Source organism: Schistocerca gregaria, chromosome 2 (genome assembly GCF_023897955.1).
Source record: "Schistocerca gregaria isolate iqSchGreg1 chromosome 2, iqSchGreg1.2, whole genome shotgun sequence".
In the NCBI taxonomy this organism is placed as follows: Eukaryota; Metazoa; Arthropoda; class Insecta; order Orthoptera; family Acrididae; genus Schistocerca; species Schistocerca gregaria.
The window spans coordinates 622,449,043-622,470,231 of NC_064921.1; the positions used below are offsets into that span (position 1 = coordinate 622,449,043).

Sequence of the window (21,189 nt, forward strand, 5' to 3'; positions counted from 1 at the left end):
TAAATGTAGTGCACTTTATTAAAATGCATAATAGAGGAGAAATTGCTATATGGCTTAAAATGAAGACTGAATTGCTTAAGGCAGCTGATGAGAAATAGAAGTAAAAAATTGAAATCAGTAAAGAGTTTGGTACACACTAAATGATAACTGAAAACCGAGATAAAGTTATGGTAATATTTGAATGCAGAACATTCTAACCGAGAGAAAATATATTAGGATGGGTACACATAAAGATGCAAGGACTGTATTGGTACGGAAAGGGAGAGGAGGTTAGGTGAAATAGAAACAAGGCAGCCAGACAGGAGAAAGTATTGTCAGTGAGTCCATTATATAGCCAATAACATTATCTCTACAGAGATGTAAAGCTTTGCTTTCATAGCAAATTTATTTCCCAGGACTGTTGCACTGATGAGAAATGATAATGAAATGAAATTCTCATTTCTTTTAATTGATGAGGAAAAGAAAATGGGACAGCTAAGTATGAAAGATATTTCTTACAATTGGTGTAGCTTTATGACAAATGCCTTTCCGGACAAAGTTTAAAAAGACATAAACTTGTGTTTTGTGACTTTTCTTCAAACACTAAACATAAAAATAATGGATGTCAATGCAAACCCCCACCCCCCGTTTTGCCTGGTGCCATTTTCTGAGCACTGCAACTACGAAGACAAAATCTTTTAAGCTGCAGTGCGTGAGTGATTTCCTGTGGGTAGTTTTTGTTCTCTTCATTGCAGAAAAAAGTTACTCTGCATTAGTACATAGCTGTAAGCATAGCTGCAAACTTGTAAAGCCGCAGTAATTTATGTTAAGAAATATTTTTATATGAATCTACAAGACTTATTTTATGCCTGAGTTGGCCAGTTTTGTTTTCCAATCACTGTACAGCAGAAACTACAATCAGCACTATGATGGACTTTGCTTGGTCCCTTCACTCACACAGGAGCTACAAATAATGGAATTCAAAGCAGAGTGGGCAAAGCATTTGGGAATAGCTAAAGTTGGCGGCATCATAAACTACATAGTTCAGGCCAGCTTTCTACTGATATCTTATGCAACCGTACTTCAAAATACCATACATATTCATGTTGAAGTATCTGCAATTTCGTACAACAGGAACTTTAGCTTGAATACAAATGTACACATTTCTTTGTTCCAACATGCTAGGTCCGACAACTGAGTCCCTAATCACCAAAATGTGGTATGTAGCTTGTAAGAGACCATTCAACTGCTCACTGTCTGATGTGGCACCCGAGCGAACTTTACAACAGCACTGATACATCACTGCGTTTGAGCAGAGATGTGTTCTTTACTTTGCAAGCATGCTCTTAAACACATTATGTTTCCTAATTGGGCTTCACCACCTGATGTGCTATATTACTAACCAAAAATTGGTTACTTTTGCAATATTAATATTCAGAAAATAAGGCTACTTCAAACTATCCCTGATAAAATAATCCATCTAGATACAATTTGCTATGCAGTAGCTTTCATTATGTAAACGGCATTTTCATGTTTTGGAACAGAGTTCGTATCTACATTGGAATTTACTGTATCACAAAAGCAAATTTTTCGGGCTCCTAATTATTACACTTTATTACACTGTTCTACAGTACCACAGGATGAATTTGTTACTGCTGACAATTATGACAGACTGACCATGGCATTTTGGATATTGTTCAGAGCACAATAAATCAATTTCCTGTATACGACAAAGACATATTTGACGAATGCAGCAATTCATTCTGCACCTCTTGTAGACACCTGCTGTGTTGCTGATCTGAGCTCATGTATACAATCCTTTACATGAGCACACACATGTAAAAAACGTCCGAGAAGTTTCAGGTGTTTCTGCTGAAATATTCACAATTTGGGTAACAGCAGACCAACTGGTGTACAAGACAACTGCTGTGAAGACATATTGGAACTCTACTGCTGGAAGCAGAAGGCCCACTAACTCAATGTGTATGTGGCAAAAAATGTGTGGTCCCAGGAAAGTGACCTATCCTCAGTAAGGGTAACACGACCTAACCTAATGTTGCTTTTGTAGTATTCGCATGGGAGTGCTGGCAATGAAGGACATACGACTGAGGCCCACGATTTTCAAACAGCTGTATGTTGAATATGGTTCAGAAAAGGGTATATGTTAATAATCTCCAATACTATCACCACTTGAAGCATGTATCTTTCCTCCTTACTCACCCTGTATACCTACAAGATTTCTGTGTCTTTATTTTGTGTTAAACATTTTTTGGTGCATCTGATTTTATTACAAAAGCGAGGCAGGTTGAAGTTTATCATCTTGTCTATATGAGCTGACTACAGATCTCTGAGGATGCAAATGAGTCAAAATACAACCTTTATTACTTTTCAGAAAAAAGGTAGCTCTATTCTGATGGAGCTGTTATGTTCTGATATCCATCTCCATTAGAGAAACAAAATGTGCACCAAAAAAGTTTCAAAATGACTTGGGTACAGCAACTAAGGTGCAAATTGACAGCCTGATGTAATATCAACAAAGACCAAATACTCAGCATGCAACAACGAAGTTTCTCTTTACTATCCAAACCAACCAACTGACGACAAAGTAGCTTAATGCTGTCTAGGACTGATGGAATGCTATGAGTAACAAACAAGAAACTTCACTAAAATTGTCAAACACCGACTGAATTTTTGAACAAAACAGTGTCTCTGAGCAGAAAAATTTGAGACAAGGAAAATATTAAAAAAACTGAAATCACAAAAGACAGAGATTTGGATTTCAATTATGGGTAAGCAGATAGTGTTAATACGTCAGTCAGCCTAAAGATTTAAAAAAGTAGAAAGATTATGTACTGCAATACAGACAAGAGTGGTATCAGTCACATACATTATTAATCATGAAATATTAGAACAAGTCAAATGAAAATGAGACCTACTGAATTTTCTAGAAGAGAACTTTTTTTCTGGCAGTGCCACTGCTAGTGGTTAGCTCTTACTTGAAACCCTAACCCAATCGTCATACTGTTCATATGATGGACATTCAACCAACTATGTTAATTACATGTAATTCAACTATTTACGATCCAAAGACATAATACAATGGTTAGAATAATGTGCAAAGTAAAACATCCTACAGCAAACATCAGTAATTTAGTTTACTAGTACCCATAATTTCTCAAATTAATCAAAGCGGCCAACAAAACTGTAACCATTTACTATGAAACATTTTTGGTGTTACGAATGACCATTTCTACTGTGGTATTCCACCAAATATAAAATTTAATATTTCGAAAACATATTCCTTTTTTCTCAGCACTGACAATCTCTGTGTGTGCGTGTGTGAATAATGTAATTGTGAGTAAAATTGTTTAATTAATTATTTAAATATTAATACTAATTAATTAATTATTAATAAATATTTGAATGTTCCACTACTTTACAGCCTTTGCAATTCAATAAAGAGTGTCAGTTTGCTACTCAACAGTTGAGACATGTAAAGCCCTTATGAACACTATATGCTGTTGTGCAAAACTAAAGGACGAAATTAACTCTAGCACGATGTTACATTGATGAGTAACACAGCTCGATGAAACTTGGACCATACATAGAAAGAACTGCTACAGCACAGGATGATTCAAAAAGAAAGAACGGATTTCAATTGTTTATTACAGGCAAACTATAAAACATAGAAACACATTGCTCGTATGTGACTGGATGGAGGAAGGCTCAAAATTTTGACACAGCAGCGCTGTTGTTTGTACCAGTATGACAATTACACCACCAGATAAAACCATTCCATCTGTGGAAGTCGCACTGAGCCAATCCAATGTTCACATGCAGTGAGCATTCGGTTATTGATTCAGCAAGAAGCCACCTACTTGCAAGCAGACTGGCATAATTTTTTTTTGGAAGTTCATTGCATACACAAAGGGAAAAGTACTGGTTGGCCACTACATCTGATGAAAATGTTGAGCTTATCCAATGTGTGTTCATGTGGAGCCCTCAGAAATCGCAAGAGGGGCAGGCCACGAGCTTCAACTTCCTCAGCAATATTGCGGCATGTTCTCAGATAATACCTGCACACGAAGCCTTGCAAGTTGCAGTTACTGCAGCAATTGTGTCCTGGTGACCATAACAAAAGGTAGGAATTTTGCATTTCAGTTCTCCACAACATGGCAGAAGACATTTTTTCCTAGCGACTCACCTTGTCAGACAAATCAATGTTTTAACTATCGGGTAATGTAAACGGTCATAATGTACAAATTAGGGGGTCACAAAAACATGGCATTGTCATCAAACATGAATGAGACTCAATGAAACTGAATGCATTTTGCGCCGTTTCTGTTCACAAAGTTAATGGATTTTTCTTTTTTGCAGAGGAATCTGTGACAGGAATATAACATCTGGACATTATGGTGGAAGTCGAGACAGATGGTGCATTGTCCTTCCTTGACTTCCTCGTTGGACAGAAAACCAATGGGCACCTCAGCCACAGTGTCTACAGGAAACCGACACACACAGATAGGTTATCTGCATGCTCTCAGCCACCACCATCCGGCACAAAAATCTGGCATTCTGAATACCCTCGTCCATAGTGCTAAAGTCGTCTCAGACGCTGAAAGTTTGCCACTAGAATGGAGCCACTTCCGAAAAGTATTCCGGGAAAACGGGAAGAGCAACAGACATGTGTCACAGGCTATATCTGGTGTGACATGCAAGAAACACACCAACAGGGAAGAGAACACCACTGAAGAAGAAAGCAAGAAGCTTGTGTTTTTGCCTTACCGTGGTACAGTGTTGGGAAAGATTAGCCAGCTCCTGAAGAGATACAACATTTCATCGGTGTTCAGGCCCAAAGCAAACATTCAACAGCTCATGAGGCCCGTAAAGGATGATCTAGGGCTTAGAATGCCTGGAGTGTACAAGATACCATGTCAGTGTGGCTGTTACTATGTTGGCCAAACAGTACACACTGTGGAGCAACAACAGACGTAACACATGAGGTGCTTATGCCTACACTATCCAGAAAAATCATCAATGGCAGAACATGCCTTAGAAAATGGACACTGAGTTCTATTCAACGAAACATCTGTCGTTATGAGAATGAAGGTATTTTGGGATAGCGTCATGAAAGAAGCTATTGAAATAAAAACCTCTGAAAACACCATCAACAAGGACAGCGGTTTGCAGCTCAGCAGAGCCCAGTTAAAACGGGAGTGAGGAAGAGAGCACTAGTGACGTCACAGCCAACAGTGTGGCTATATAACAATGCGGCCACGGCAACACAGCAGTCAGTCTTACCACTTGACGATGACTGAAGAGGCTTGTGGTTGTGGCATTTTAATCACCTGATGCAGCTGGAAGCCCGAGAAACTTTTACTAATTCATATTGCTGCGAAATCATGCATTCATACATGCTGCAAGATTTATGTCTCTTCAACTTCAAGAATATGACAATGATTCCATTTTTATGCACAATGGCGATCTATATTATTTTCCCGTTGAGGTGAAGTGTTACCTTAACAATACCACCCCACAACATTGAACTGCAAAAGGAGGACAACAAGATCCTGCACTTTTTTTTGTGGGGGGTACATACAAAACAGAGTCTTTATCTCGTCTATGGCAGCTACTCTCCAAGACCTGGAAATGAAATTGTTGAAGCAATGTGATTACTAAGCATCTCAATGCAGATCTGCAACATACTTTCACACTGATCACAAGGTTGATAAGGAGTTTTTATGGTAGTGCATTCCATTCCTCCACCAGCGTGACTGACACCTGCTAGATGTCGCCAGTGCATGTGAAAGTGCTCCCCAATGCAATCCACACCTGGTCGATTGGATTTAAGTTGGGAGAATGGGCAGGCCAGTCCATTCACCGAAACCCTCTCCTGTACAATGTGTCTGTGCATTGTCATCCATAAAAATGAGGTCAGGGCTGGAAGACACACATGGGCCAAGAGTACAATGTCACAATAATGCTGATTGGCAAGTGTACCATGTTCAAAGATTTGGATGTCCATACGCCCATGCAACATTATGACTCCTCATATCACAACACTTGGACCACCAAAAATGATCATGTTCGACAATGCTGGACATACCCTCACACGGCAAGAGTAGGAACGTGTATTGTACCAGAACATTGTCGAACATGATCGTTTTGGAGGTCCACATGTGGGGTAGCATAACATTGCATAGGCCTACTAACCACCACCTGTTTGAACACAGTACTCTCATTAGTCACTGTTATTGTGAGACTGCACTCCTTCCTGATGTGCATCTTTAAGTAGTGCATTCAGCCCCGATTTCATTTCCACGGACGACAATGCGTGACTGCATCAAAGAACGCAGGGGGAAGGAGCTCTTGGAATGAGAGGTTACTTGGTGAATGGAATGACCTGTCCACTCCAATGACTTAATTCCCATCAAGCACTTGTGGGACGCATTGCGGAAATGCACTGCAACACTTCCACATGCACCGACAACCATCCAGAAGTTGCCAACCGTTCTGGTAGAGGAATGCAAGAACTCGTTTCCGTTCTTGTGGCCAGCATTAAGCATACTGCATAGCATGCCCTGCCATTCATGACGATCATGCACCCTTTTAAGAACTATGTCTCATGTTTTGTAACGTCCAGGAGGTGATCATGAATCACAGTAGCTTTGTTGTATTTATTGTATTTGAAATTAAAAGTATCATTTGCATTTGTCTCATTGCATATTTATCTCATTTATCTTCTTTATTATAGTGTAGCAGAGACACATCAAGCAAAAGTTACTTTCATCCTTTTTTTGCACACCACTGTACACAATGATACACTGTAGAGTCACATAGGAGTATTACATGTAACTAACACTGTGGAAATCAAGTGAGCATAGTAACAATGGTGTTATACTAGTGCCATGTCTGTATCAGGTTTATTATTTTAACATAAACAGATGTTTAACAACTGGAACTCTAATAAATCTCTCAATCAGGCCATCCTTTTATAACACTCAAATACATGGTTTTAAATGAAGCAGCAACCATTCATATATATCTAAGATGTTGAATATAAAAATGAATTACTCCCCCCCCCCCCCCCCACACACACACACAAAAAGATTAAGCAAATTGGATATACTCACTTTATTAGCCTCTTCACGTGTAGAATACTTGGCAAGAGCAATTCCATGATTCAGGTACAAATGAAAACTGAGCAAAGGACCATGTTGCACACAAAGTGTCTTTAGCGTTGAGCCATCAATCTATAAGAAGAAGAAGTATACAACAATTAATATGGAGTGTCACAATTGACTCGAATATTGATTCTTTGACATACATGTATAAAGAACGACATGGAGTTAACTGAGCCTTGACTTATTATTACTGGCAGAAAAAAAAGCTAAAGGCAAAAACCAAATTGGTAACTACTTACTTAATTACAGAGAAATGATCCACTGACTATGGACCATAAGATGGGGGAAACAACAACTGCACACACCGACAGAGTAAAATGCGAATAACAAATGACATGAAATTTTCATGCAGCCTAGAGCTTACAGAAGTGTGCAGATGTTGGATTGCGGCACAAGGTTATTGTGAAAGGTGTGGGAAGTATTCTGGATCATCAGTCAAACTACTTCTTTAACTCTTAAGGTTTTGCAGCACCCTTAGAGCTTCATCAACAACCAACAGTGATTTCGAGAATATACCCTCAACGTCCACTTGGTACTAAATAACTACCCCAATCACAAAGAAAACATACATGATCAAGGAGAACAACTTACGAGAGAATATAGATGTGATTTGTTGCGTGACCCAAGTTGTGCCCAGTTTATTGCATTTAAAAAAATATATAACCTCAGCTCAATATGTGTGCACAAGTGATCATGTTCACACCTCACTGTTCACATTGGGTAATGGTCTGGTACGTGCGACTGGTTGAAGGAGGGGGAAAACCGCTTTCCCAATTTTCACACTGTAAAAACTTTACAAGGTGTCTACAGCTATGACACATTGTTTCTTGAATTATTTTTTTATTAGAAGTTTTAATTTCCTCATGGAAAAAGAAAACAGCTGCTTTTCATTTCATGTGATTTTTTGCACATTTCTCAATTGATTTTGAAGAAAGTACGTGGTTTAAAAATCTGAAATTTTTGCGCTTGGTAGTGTGGAACCTTAGGTCATTAACAAACCACCCACCTTTTCACAATTCATAACAGTCATTGTTAAATGACGATATTTGTCAAGAATGTGTACTGATTTACAAATGTTGTATTTGAAAAGTGTGGTAGGGTGCAACTAACTATTCACAATGTTTTAGGCTATACATTAATGCTTGGGCAACAGAGCTAAAAATAAAAAAGTGTTTCTGAAATGGTAGTGAGGGACAATGATACCCGTCTTCTTTCACAAGTAAATGCAAGTCATTAAATGGAACACTGGAAAATCCAGGATGGAATAGTGAGAATATTATGAAAAGGACTGATTGCCTCACCATACAGCAGATACCATATAGCAGAGACATAGTGTGTGTGCTTGTTTATTCTGATGAAGGCCTTTTTGGCCAAAAGCTTACTTGTTTGAGTCTTTTTGTTGTGCCTATAAGCAAATCAGCATCTTCGCTATATGGTGAGAAGCAATTCATCCTTTTCACAGTACTGAGTTATAGAATGGCTTCAATGCTGTGAGTATAAGTCAAAGGAGCTTGCTCAGGTTTAGTATAGTGTCAAAGTTTGCAGTAAAGAAAATCAATTTACTAGCAATCAACGTAGGCAAAATATCAGACCCTCGTAAGATTTAAATCATTCATATTCAGAACACTATAAATTTTTCCCTTAACTACTCTTACATCAGGCTTCAGGGAAGTTGAATGCCTGCCAGACGAAATGGACATGACGGCCGTCGGAGACCATAGTATTGTCGCAGCACTGTGCTCCCACAGTGAGTGTACCACCCATCTCGCCATGTGAATATGTCAGCCAACAGGATTCCTTGCAACCAGTATAAACACAGCCACCCAGTGAACTGTGTTCAGTAACAACCTTGCTTCGCACTTGATTATTTTCTCAGGTTGTATTTCAGATTCTCTCTCTCTCTCTCTCTCTCTCTCTCTCTCTCTCTCTCTCTCTCTACAGTAGATGTAGATTTACTTGATCTGAGAACATCATTGTGGAGAGGGTTTCTGATTTGCACTTCTTTGTTGCATAGGTTGCTTTGGGCTTGTCTTAGTCTGTGTCTTGTCCACAGTCAGCTAGCAGTGTTTATCTAAACTACTGCTTGGGATTGTGTTCTCTTCCACAGGAGGCCCTTCCGCCATGTGGCTTCACTCATTTCTCTCTTGGATTCCGACACATATGAATGGCTAATATCTAGCTACTCATGGATATAGAGCGACAAATGGTGACACTGTAAAGTCATCTGATACAGTGTTACAGTAGCCAACTCGTTATATCATAAAAGACAAGTAGTTAATTTTTTCCATACCTTACAATTAAGTGGAATATATGTTTTGTATATGAAACTAGAAGAGGAGAGTAAATTAGTGTAAGATTAGGCTTTGCTGTGGATTGACAATAATAAAAGCTTGGGAGATTTTATTTAACTGCTTTCTAGCTGGAAATGGAAAAAGTAGATGCCAAAAATAAAAGTACATTTATAGACGTTACTGCATCTAAGGTGATTAATACACAAAATTTCCCTGTTTGACTTTTTTGCTATCCTATTTCTGGGAGAGTGCAGTACCACATCTTGTAAATAATTATCCTACTTCCAGTTTCAAAGAACAGTGCACAGCTCTTAATGACCATATTTCTTTTAGAAAATTCATATGATGAAACGAAGCCAAAGTGGAACTTCATTTTAATGGACTTGTAATTCATCACCTGATCTCATCTTGACAAATTTTTGAATTCTTCTCTGTCTCTCAAGTGTTTCCATTTTAATTTCTATTTTATAAGAAAGAATGACTTTAAAGTTCAGCATAGCCTCGAACACTACAGGTCAGGTAAATGAATAACTTTCAATCTATGCAGGAGTAGTGTTGTACCCTCATGTAGCGTAAACCATGAGAAGTGTGTTTCTTTCCTTATATTTGTTTCTATGTTGTTGTTTTTTGTCTCATTGAGCGGCTAATCCACAACAAAGGAATTCTCCACTCTCCAACGGCTGACATATTCTGTCGCAGATACACAGGTGTAGCAATCAGTCATTCACTGCCAGTCAGTTTGAATAAACTTCTCGAAAAATGACTGCACTGTTTCACTGGTATAGTTTTGACAGTACAGAGACTCAGAGTTTTGAAGTGCACAGGAGATAGGAGGTTGAGGACTCTACCATGAATATTGACCACATTTAGCAACTTTTTTTCCCTTAAATGAATAGCTAAAAAATTCTTCTGGAAAAGTTTATTTACATTATAGAATATTCAAGAAAAATTCTGTATGACATTAAAGTAAGATGAATTAGTGCACACTGTTTTGAAAGACAACTCTGCAAAGAACACACTGCATCCCATACATTATTCAAATCAAACAATGGAAAATCCAGGATGGAATGCAGCAATATTTTGAAAAGGAAAGCTGTTACTCACCATATAGCGGAGATGCTGAGTCGCAGATAGGCACAACACAACAAAAAGACTGTCACAAATAAAGCTTTCAGCCATTAAGGCCCTCATCAACACACAGCTTCAGGCAACTGTGTGTCTGTCATCTATTGTTCACGAAGGCCTCAATAGCCGAAAGCTTTATTTGTGACAGTCTTTTTGTTGTGCCTATCTGCGAGTAAGGAACTTCGCTATATGGTGAGTAGCAACTTTCCTTTTCATAATATCCATACATCATACAGACACTCTTGTATTTTTAAGCTTTACAAATATTTATGTTTGAAGAAGAAGGGCGTTTATTGCACTCCTGAGACTCCTCAGAATGTAAAATGTTGTCATCTCTGATGGTGTCTTAGTGTGTCTTCATCAAAACTAATTTGTCCCCCTTGAGCTACTAAAATTTGTCAATATTTTTCAACAATTTTTTTTTCTTTTGTTTTCAATTCTGCAGTACTTGGCAGTGGTGGTGATTCATTGACAAGAGCTAGTAACGACCCCTCAGGTGATCATCTTGTGGAAAATAGATTGAAGAGTGAAAATTCTTGAGGTAACCTCATTTACCTAGATTCTGTTTTCACTTACAAGGAACTATGCATAAGTCTTTTAATTAAAACATTTTTTAAAAAGACTATGTGGTGAAAACAAGGCCACTTGGAAATGCCTGTATGTACTTTTCCCTGAATCACCTAATCTCATTTTGCTAAGATTTTTAAAGTAGTTCTCTATAAATCCGTCTGAGGTATTTCCTTTTCAATGTCACCATTCTAAATGTTATAATATTTAAAGGCTGTAAGAAAATATGCCCCTTTAGTTCCCTAGTGTTAGAAAACTTTGAAAATAGATGGTCTATGTATACATATATTTTAGTAACAAAACCAAGTAAAAAACTTTACATGTACCATTACAATATTTGTAAATTTTGTTCACCAATTATGAAAGAACTTCTCCTTTCTCTAATAAGATATGAAATTATGCAGTGACAGTTATCATAAAAACAGATTCTACAAGAATGAGGAGAGATCTTGTGAGGTTTGCAAGATGGGAGACAAAGTACTGGTGGAGCTGAAGCTGTGAGGACAGGTCGGAAACATGCTTGGGTAGCTCAGTCAGTATAGCACTTGCCAACGAAACGCAAAGGTCACGAGTTCAAGTCTCGGCCTGGCACATAGTTTTAAGCTGCCAAGAAGTTTCATTCTGAATGTCACCGGTGGGACACAACCTGGTCGCTAATGTGTACACTGTCTAAAGGCCGGCTGAGGACCACCGAACATATAAGGCTTAATGTAAGGAAAAGAACACGCTAGATTCTTAACATTTACAATGAACAGGTCAAGATTATTCCAGTGTGTTTATGTTATTTACCTAGCAAAATGTGATATCATAATGATGAATTCCAAACAGGAATCCAGCAGGATCTCCAGTCATTATTCAAATCCTTAGGCCCATGTCAGAACCTCTGCCAGGAGTCCATCTCTCTACTTACCCCTAACACTCAATGCACTCCTACCTTGTACATGCTTCCTAAAGACCATAAATCTACCCCCCCCCCCCCCCCCCCCAGAGAATCTCTGCTCTCATAGATCAACACCTTCAACCTATTACTCAGAACAAACCCTCCTATATAAAAGATACCAACCATTTCCTCCACAGACTCTCCGCAGTTCCTGTCCCTTTACCACACAGTGCCCTGCTCGTCACTACTGATGCCACCTCCATGTACACTAACATTGCTAATGCCCATGACATTACCACTATTTAACACTACCTTTCCCAATGCCCCATGGAATACAAACAAAAAACCTCTTTCTTAGTCGTCATTACCAACTATATCCTCGCTCACAATTACTTCTCCTTTGAAGGCATAACCTATAAACAAATCCAGAGTACGGCTACAGGCAACCGTATGGCACCATCCTATACCAACTTATCTTGGACCATCTAAAGGAAACCTTCCTAAACACCCAGAATCCTAAACACCTCACCTGTTCAGATTAACTGATGACATCTTTGCTATCTGGATTGAAGGTGAGGACACCATATCCATATTCCTCCAGCAAGAACCTCAACTTCTCCCCCATTTGCTTCACCTCATCCTACTCAACCCAACAAGCCACCTTCTTAGATGTTGACCGCCAACCCCGAAGATGGCTAGATCAGTACCTCCATCCATATCAAACCTACTAACCACCAGCATTACCTCCACTTTGACAGCTGCCACCCATTCCATACCGAGATGTCCCTTCCGTACAGCTTAGCCGTGGTTGTTGCATCTGCAGTGATGAGCAGTCCCTCTCAAAATATACAGAAGGTCTCACTGAAGCCTTCACTGACCATAATTATCCTTCCACCATTGTACAAAAATAAATTTCCTATGCTTTATATTTCCAGTCTCTAACCAGCTTCCAACGTCTCACTGTGCGTGCATGCATGAATGGTCACTGACAAACAAAACAAGTGGACCACCCTGTGGCAGAGCACACCGCCCAACATGACATCCTTTGTTTCAATGAAAGCTTCACAGCCTGCGCTGTATGGATCCTTCACACCAACAGCAGCTTTTCTGAATAGCACAGGTGGGAACTTTGCCTGCAATATATCCTATGTTCCCGTAAAACACCAATCCTCAACCTACATTAGTCGCTGTCCTCACCCATCCAGCCCCTTCCTTGCTCCCATTCAAGCACTACACATCCGCTATTCCACCACCAAACCCAGTCTTTTATTTATTTATCTCTATTTCTCTCCTTTTCCACAACCCCCCCCCCCCCCCCCCCACCTCTCTCCTGCCCGCCGCCGAACCTGCGGCACTTCACTGTCTGCCATCCACATCATACTATCCCTCCCCCTCCCCACCCCAGCCTCCTCTTTTCCCCCACCCAGTCACTACTCCCATCATGCACTGGTCCTGCTGCTTGCAGCGTGGTTTCAGTTCGTTGAGACTGCAGTTTGTGTGTGTGTGTGTGTGTGTGTGTGTGTGTGTGTGTGTGTGTGTGTGTGTGTATTGCTGACAAAGCCCACTGGCCGAAAACTAAGTTCAAAAATCTTTTTGTTGTGCCTATCTGTGACTCAGCATCTCAGCTATATGGTGAGTAGCAACTTTCCTTCTCAGAATATTGTTATGTTCCGTCCTGATTTTCCATTGTTTGAAACAGGAGGAAAGTTTATATTAAGAAAAAAGTAACATCAATCAAATCAACATGCCTTGTAACGTCCTTCAGTTTATATTATGAATGTATATTTTTCATTCACTTGGAGAGCTCATACACTGAGGCATTAGAAAGAGTCTGAAACATCTGGACATTTTATTGCTGCTCTGATGAATTAAATATACTGGCTAAGCCATATGGGGGTGGGAGCAGAAAATTTGTGAAGCATAGAGGAGAGCAGTTTCTGCAGCATGTGGATCTGCAACATACAAAGACTGGCTGGTGGGTGGTAAAGAAACACCAGATATTAGTTGTTTGGTTTCAGAATCAATTTTGCTGCAGATAAATACAAGTCATGCTTCATATTGTCCAGTGCAAGCCTTTCAATATAAAGCCTGTACATCAATTTTGCTGTTTTTATATGGAAATATCTTTTCTATTGCCCTCACAGGGCTGTCTAGATTTCCTTCCATCCTTTCCCACCAAAAACAAATAAATTTGAAGTAGTTGCCTGGGTCTGAACATAGAACCTTGGCATTAGTAGCTAAAAATGCTGACCACTGTACCATGCAGTCAGACAGTGTGTGCAATTGTGATATTAGTTTTTAGTGTTTTGGCATTGTATAACTTTTAAGGCTGTGTATCAGGCCAAGAAAGTGAGAGGTATCAGTGACAGATGATTAAATTGAAAATATAATAATTTGAACAAAACAGCAAATAATGAACAGCCAATCCAGTAGAAAATAGCGACATCAGTGGGGATGGTAGTTTTATGGATACTGCCAATGAAGTTTAGTTAGCAGCTGATGTGAGAAATATTGTACGTTCTGCTTCTGTTCTTGTTCTAAACAGGCTCATCATTCAGTGGTGTGCAGGCGTATAGAGCACTGAAGCACTCCACACATAAGAGTACTGGAGTGTATGCTGTTGCAGCTAACCTCCCCGCTTCTTGGGCGCAAATACGACAGTGCTGCCACCACGGCCAGGTTACAAGTTTGGTTTTCTGAGTAGTATATTATTGGTGGTAAATATTTATGTAATAGTGCTTAATGTGCTACTTGTATACATTAATTATATTTATGGGATGATTACTTTTGTTTTAAATGTACAAAGAATGATCATGTCCAAGACTGTAAAGTTATTATGGGCAAATAAGGATTATTACTACTACTACTGTTATTATTTATTTGTATGGTGATACTAAATTAAAAATTCACAATCTGCATACTCTGGCAGGAAATGCAGTGTACTTAACAAACTTTCAAGAGATTAGAAAAGCAGCAGGAGCCATTCCACGGCAAAGCGCGCAACAATTCAAAGATTTGTGACCCTCTATTTCAGATTTACACAAAACTTTGCACATTTGCTTAAACTTATAATGTAAGAGCTTATGCAAAATTTTTTTGGTCTCAGACTACAACTTTATTTTATATCAAATTTTAAATGTAGTGATATTCTGATAACTGGGCTCTGCAAGAATGTCAGTCAAAATGGTACTTATAAATGCCCAAAACTCAGGTGTTCATGGAGCATCTGACTTGGAATTTTATTCAGAAGTTAAGTAAGGCATATAGTTAACAGATATCCAGTTACTGAAGCAGTAAAGATAAAAAAGAAAATTAACAAAAATTAATGTGTCAATTTCTGGTTACAGAAAAATTGCATCATTCCATTTGTATAAAATATGCTTTACGTGAATTGGTGCTCAGTTAATTCCAATGGAAAATGTGAATTATTGCACTGTTGAAAAATTACTAAAAAACACCACACCATTTGACAACCTAAACCTCAGTAAAAACTTTACAAAAAATAGAAGAGCTGAGTGACGACTAACAAAATTTAATATTGCTGTGATCCAGATAAGCTTTCCACAAGATCAAGAAAGTGCTACTATATGTGAACATCACAGATGTTATTACTTAATAGTTTCTGAAAGTCATCAAGGAACTTCTTGTGATCCTTTCACAAAAACATAAACAGTTTAAAAAAATCTTTTGAGGTCAGTTTGCTTGTTTTTGTCTAAAAACATTAAGTGCTAAAAGAATATATGTAAAGATAGGCCGAACACTGTGCACAACATTTGTAATATTTGTGAACTAAAAAAGTGTTCAAAACTGCCGTATTGAACACACTGACCGTAGAGAAGAAAAATCTGATGATGAAATTGTTAAGAAAGCCAAAGATTTTGATGCCACGATATTGTTAACGAAAGAAAAAGTGGCTAGAGTAACAGTATCTGAAAAAATTCAAAGTTTAACTCTAGCTCCACCCTCCTGGTCAAAAGAAAACATATCAGAACTCAATGTTAGTGAGAATGTGGTTCGACAAGCAAGGAAAATGAAAAAAAGAAATGGGTATTTTATCAAACCAAGATGGAGAAAAGTTATTGCTGATGAAGTGTTCATGATTATCACCGATTTCTACCAAAATGATGAATATACTCAAATGTTACCAGGAGCAAAAGACACAGTCAGCATCCAGAAAGAATCCAAACATTAACATAGAAAAAGCTTTAAAAATTTGTTGGAGCACCAAAACTATTTTTCTACTGAGGCTGAGCATTTCTTTTTTGCTACTAGCCACTGTAAATCTGTGTGTGACAGTTTGGGAGGAACTACAAAACATACACTGAGAAGAGTTACCCTTCAACTAGTGGATGATGCACAAACAACAACTGCATCTGATGTTTACAATTTCTGCTATGCTAATATTGACATATTTTTTTCCCTTCTTAAAGAAAGTCGTTGTAGATTTCCTACGCAAAAAACCTCAAGAAGAGATTTTTGACAACCTGCACAATATCACGTAGGAGGAATTTTCACCATAACAAGTCACTTTCTTGTTATTCTTTAGAGATTAGATGAGTAACTTCTTCTGAAAAGCCTTCCTTGATTTCTTCATTCAATGAAAATGCCCCACAATGAACATACACTCTCATCATCATTATCATCATCATCATCATCATCATCATCATTTAAGACTGATTATGCCATTCACTGTTCAGTCTGGAGCATAGTCCCCTTTATAAAATTCCTCCATGATCCCCTATTCCGTGCTAACATTGGTGCCTCTTCTGATGTTAAACCTATTACTTCAAAATCATTCTTAACCGAATCCAGGTACCTTCTCCTTGGTCTGCCCCGACTCCTCCTACCCTCTACTGCTGAACCCATGAGTCTCTTGGGTAACCTGGCTTCTCCCATGCATGTAATGTGACCCCACCATCTAAGCCTGTTCGCCCTGACTGCTACATCTATAGAGTTCATTCCCAGTTTTCTTTTGACTTCCTCATTGTGGACACCCTTCTGACATTGCAATCATCCCTGCTACTTTCATATCCGTAACCTCAACCTTGTTGATAAGGTAACCTGATGTTGTTCGAAAGATTGAATGGTGCACAGATAACTTAGTCTTGGTACTGACTTCCTTCTTGCACTCTTTCTCAACAAAATTCTTTTGTAGCAGCTGTATGTGATGACACGGAAGGCGGCTTGTAACTACTATTTCTCCACCCCCCTGGACCAGCAGTGTCATTCTTTTGGCCTGAGAAGGAAGTCTCTTGTTTTGTGTATTTGGAAAACATTTCCTGTGCTGTTGGTGTACCTAAATCAACATCATTAGGTTGAATGTATTACCTTAATGAAAAATATATGAAGTTAACAGAATATAATCTGAACAATGATGTGATATATATTAAATGAACATCCAACATCTATCAAAACTCAGGGTGCTGCTGCTTTTTTCTTCTTTTTATAAAAAATATCAGAGTTTCAATAAAAATAAATCTTCTATCTGCTGTCAAAAAGTGTTTCACATATTTAAAAATCATCGTTTGGACAACAGCAGCTTAAGTTAATTTTCTATATTCCCATAAATCTACATCTACATCTATACTACACAAGCCACATGACGGTGTGTGGCAGAGGGTACCTTGAGTACCTCTATCGGTTCTCCCTTCTATTCCAGTCTCGTATTGTTAGTGGAAAGAAAGATTGTCGGTATGCCTCTGGGTGGGCTCTAATCTCTATGATTTTATTCTCATGGTCTCTCTGCGAGATATAAGTAGGAGGGAGCAATATACTGTTGACTCCTCGGTGAAGGTATGTTCTCGAAACTTCAACAAAATCCCGTACCGAGCTACAAGAACAATTATCAATTTTTTTCCAATAAAGATACACCCCTTCTGTGAGATCTAGAGAAATATGACAGTGATGTGTTGAAAACAAGATACTTTCTATTATTATTATTATTGTTATTATTATTATTTTTGTCTGAAGCAGTGCAATCCGAATAAAATCCAGTTGCAACATCTATATTTGTAAAAAAAATTCCCCCTTAAGCCCTCAGACTACATGAAGTATGCGGAGAAATTTTTCATTGACTATTGCCGTGAAGGAAGCACCAAGTAGAAAAAGTTTCTTGAAAATCTGAAGCAGGAGGTGTCAGATATGAATGATCTATCTTAGAATTATTTTTTTTCCACCACCACAAAAAGTATTGTGATTTCAGATTTATTTGTGTGTCCACTGGTAGAAAACCATTAATAATTTTATTTTATTACAATGTGAACTGTATTGGGAATTATTTAAGACCAATAGTAAGTTCCCACCAGGTTGGAGAAATGTGATCTACGCAATTTTCAATGTGTCTGCACTTTTTCCAGAAACTGGAAAGTGACCCATGTTAAACGTTTTTGTATTGTTCTTTGTAACTTTACTGCTTAAATAATCACATGTCTGTTTAGTACATGCTTAACTTTAAATTCCAAATAAAAAGCATCATAACAGCCCGAGTTCGGGCATTTACGTAGATAAGTGCCATTTTGCACTGACATTCTTGCAGAGCCCACTTATCAGAATACCACTACATTTAAAATTTGACATAGAAAAGTTTTTGTCTGAGAGCGAAAAGATTTTGCACAAGTTCTTATGTTATAAGTATAAGCAAATGTGCAAAGTTCCATTAAAATCCGACCTGGTGGGTGATATAACCTGCACAATTTGACGTGGAATGACCCATAGCTGATGAGGCAATGTTAAAAAGCAACTTTATAATATTATGTGCTAACATTTAAGGACAATCTGAATAAACGAGGACAAGGTGAAAAATTCTTGCACTGAGCTATGATACAATTGATATCAATCAACTCTGCTATAGTTATATTGGTGGATGTTGTACAGCCATCAAACTGATCTGTGGTCTGAAACTGATTTTGTGGGCTGATTTCTTACTGTGGATCAGATGTGGGCCCACTACTTTACACCATAATTACAACTGCAAGCCAAGCAGTAGATGGAAGACAGTACCCATTTACAAAAACAGGTGAAATTAATTTCATTTGCAGGAAAGACTACTGCCAATGGTTTCTGGGATGCATAAGAAATTATACTTACTGATTACCTTTCAAAACAATGATAGCTGGTGGAAGTCAGCACAAAGAAGCTTCCTACAGAGATGCCATGACAACAGTAGAACTGAAGGATTTGAAGTATGATTGCTGGAATGTAAATTGTATTTGAAGAGTTCAACATCCTCCGACTTTCATTTATTTATGCCTTTTCAAAAATGTATGTGTGGAAAACTTTTTGATTATTATGAAATTGTTCAGTTGGTTAAGCATTAACATGATTTTCAAATGTTGAACTACAATCTATATGAGAACCCAAAGGCTCCACCTTGCCCCACCCTGCATATAAGTAGACAGCAAGAGGATATACACAGGGTAACATTAATAAGACAGACAAATTGCAAGGATAGATTCCTGACTGAAGGGAGAAAAAGGTCTTGTGGACATGGGTCTAGAAATGCATTGTTGTTGCAGTATGTGTTGGTGACAATGAAAATGCCTCTGACCATATGCCATGTGTTCCTTGCATGTTGCAGACTGCGAGATTGACACAGCATAATGTTAGCAGCAGAATGGTCAGGAATACATGTTGATAACAAGCCGTAATGGTGTTTGTGTACAGCCAAGCAGATGGAAATGGTCAAGAGGCAGCACAGTTATACGAAAACATGTACTCTCGCAGAAACCAACCACATCACGCAACAGCCCTTTTTGGGTGTTTGTGTGAACATGGGTTGTTTCAGAAAGACGAATATGCAGAGAGTTGAAATATTGCGTAAAGTGGGTGTCTGTGAAAGTACTTGTTTTGGCATAGCCGTCCTGTCTCTTGACCATTTCCAACTGCTTGCTGAACACAAACACCAACTCGGTTTCTTCTGACATGAATACCGGATCATTCTGCCACTTACAGTACACTGCATCAATCACACAGCCTGCAACACATAGGGTATGCACATGGTCAGAGGAACTTTCAATCATCAGCTCCATCTACCATGGTAACAATGCGTTACTGGACCCATGTTCAGAGGACCTTTTTTCCTCATTTTCCAGTCAGGAATCTGTCCCTGTAGTTTATTGGTTTTATTAACGTTCACCCTGAATAGATTTCCATAGCACCAGAAGTAGCAAAGCACTGTAGTGTTCAGTCTGGCTTTCAGCTTACTAATTTCTTTGCCCGTTTCACTACATTAGCTAGAATCAAGCACACAGCATCCCTATGTTACATCAGATCTTTACTATTTTTCAAAATCAGGAGACTTTTGAAAACCGCTTCAAAATCTTTCAAAACAAGCTCTCCAATTGAGGCAAACTAGAAAGACTGTGTCATTTCTAAGAATTTATAACAAAGTGTACATATTTTGGTCTAGAATTTATGTTTCTTTCTGCAAAACCATGAAAGACTTATGTTCTAAAAGAAGTTTAAAAATCCTCTTCAAAACTGTTCTTGATTAATATCAGTATATGAACACTTAAGCAGATATTTCATTTCAGTTTGTCATGAATTATTTCTCCCATCAGCAGTAAGAATACATCTTTCTTAATTGTGTATAGTATTCTACTAGTCATCCATGTTTACATTTCTTGTTTTCTTAGAAAAAGTGCCATTCGGTTCACTTCAAGTACATTCTTCCTAAACATGATTCTAAGGCAAAACATGTTGAAAGTGACTAGAACGTCCTGATGTATTATGAGAAAAATTACAATCACTTTAAATCAAAATATTATAAGGATAGATTGCTACTCAATGTAAAGACAACACAATGATTTCCAGACAGGCATGACAAAAAATTTGTTACACATTTAGCTTTTGGCCAAAGCCTTCCTCAAAGAGGATACACATGCACACGTAAGAACACATCACGCATGACAGTATCTTTAGCTGGAGTTTCTAACTGTAAATACTTGTGTTACTGTGTTAAACTTTTCACATAATATTATACTTCTTAATGAGTAGATTATGACAGCACTTGGAATTCTTGCGCCACAACTTGTACCAGGTACCGGGCTGGTGTTTTAAGTAATATAAATAAAAGTTGTGAACAGCATCAGATCTTGAGTGATCACTGTGAAAGAAACAGAGTGGGGGGAGGTGACGGAGGGTGTAGTGGAGGAGAGAAGGTAAG

At 38.3% G+C, this 21,189-nt stretch overlaps 1 protein-coding gene across 6 annotated transcripts in view; it reads right to left on the reverse strand.

The window, feature by feature from the left end:
- LOC126334616 (protein Gawky) overlaps positions 1 to 21,189 on the reverse strand; it is a 339,985-nt gene that overhangs the window by 14,753 nt on the left and 304,043 nt on the right. For all 6 annotated transcript variants that reach the window (XM_049997028.1, XM_049997031.1, XM_049997026.1 and 3 more), the window contains one exon: positions 7,113 to 7,232. In XM_049997028.1, coding sequence (XP_049852985.1) covers positions 7,113 to 7,232 — 120 coding nt within the window. The remainder of the gene's footprint in view (positions 1 to 7,112; positions 7,233 to 21,189) is intronic.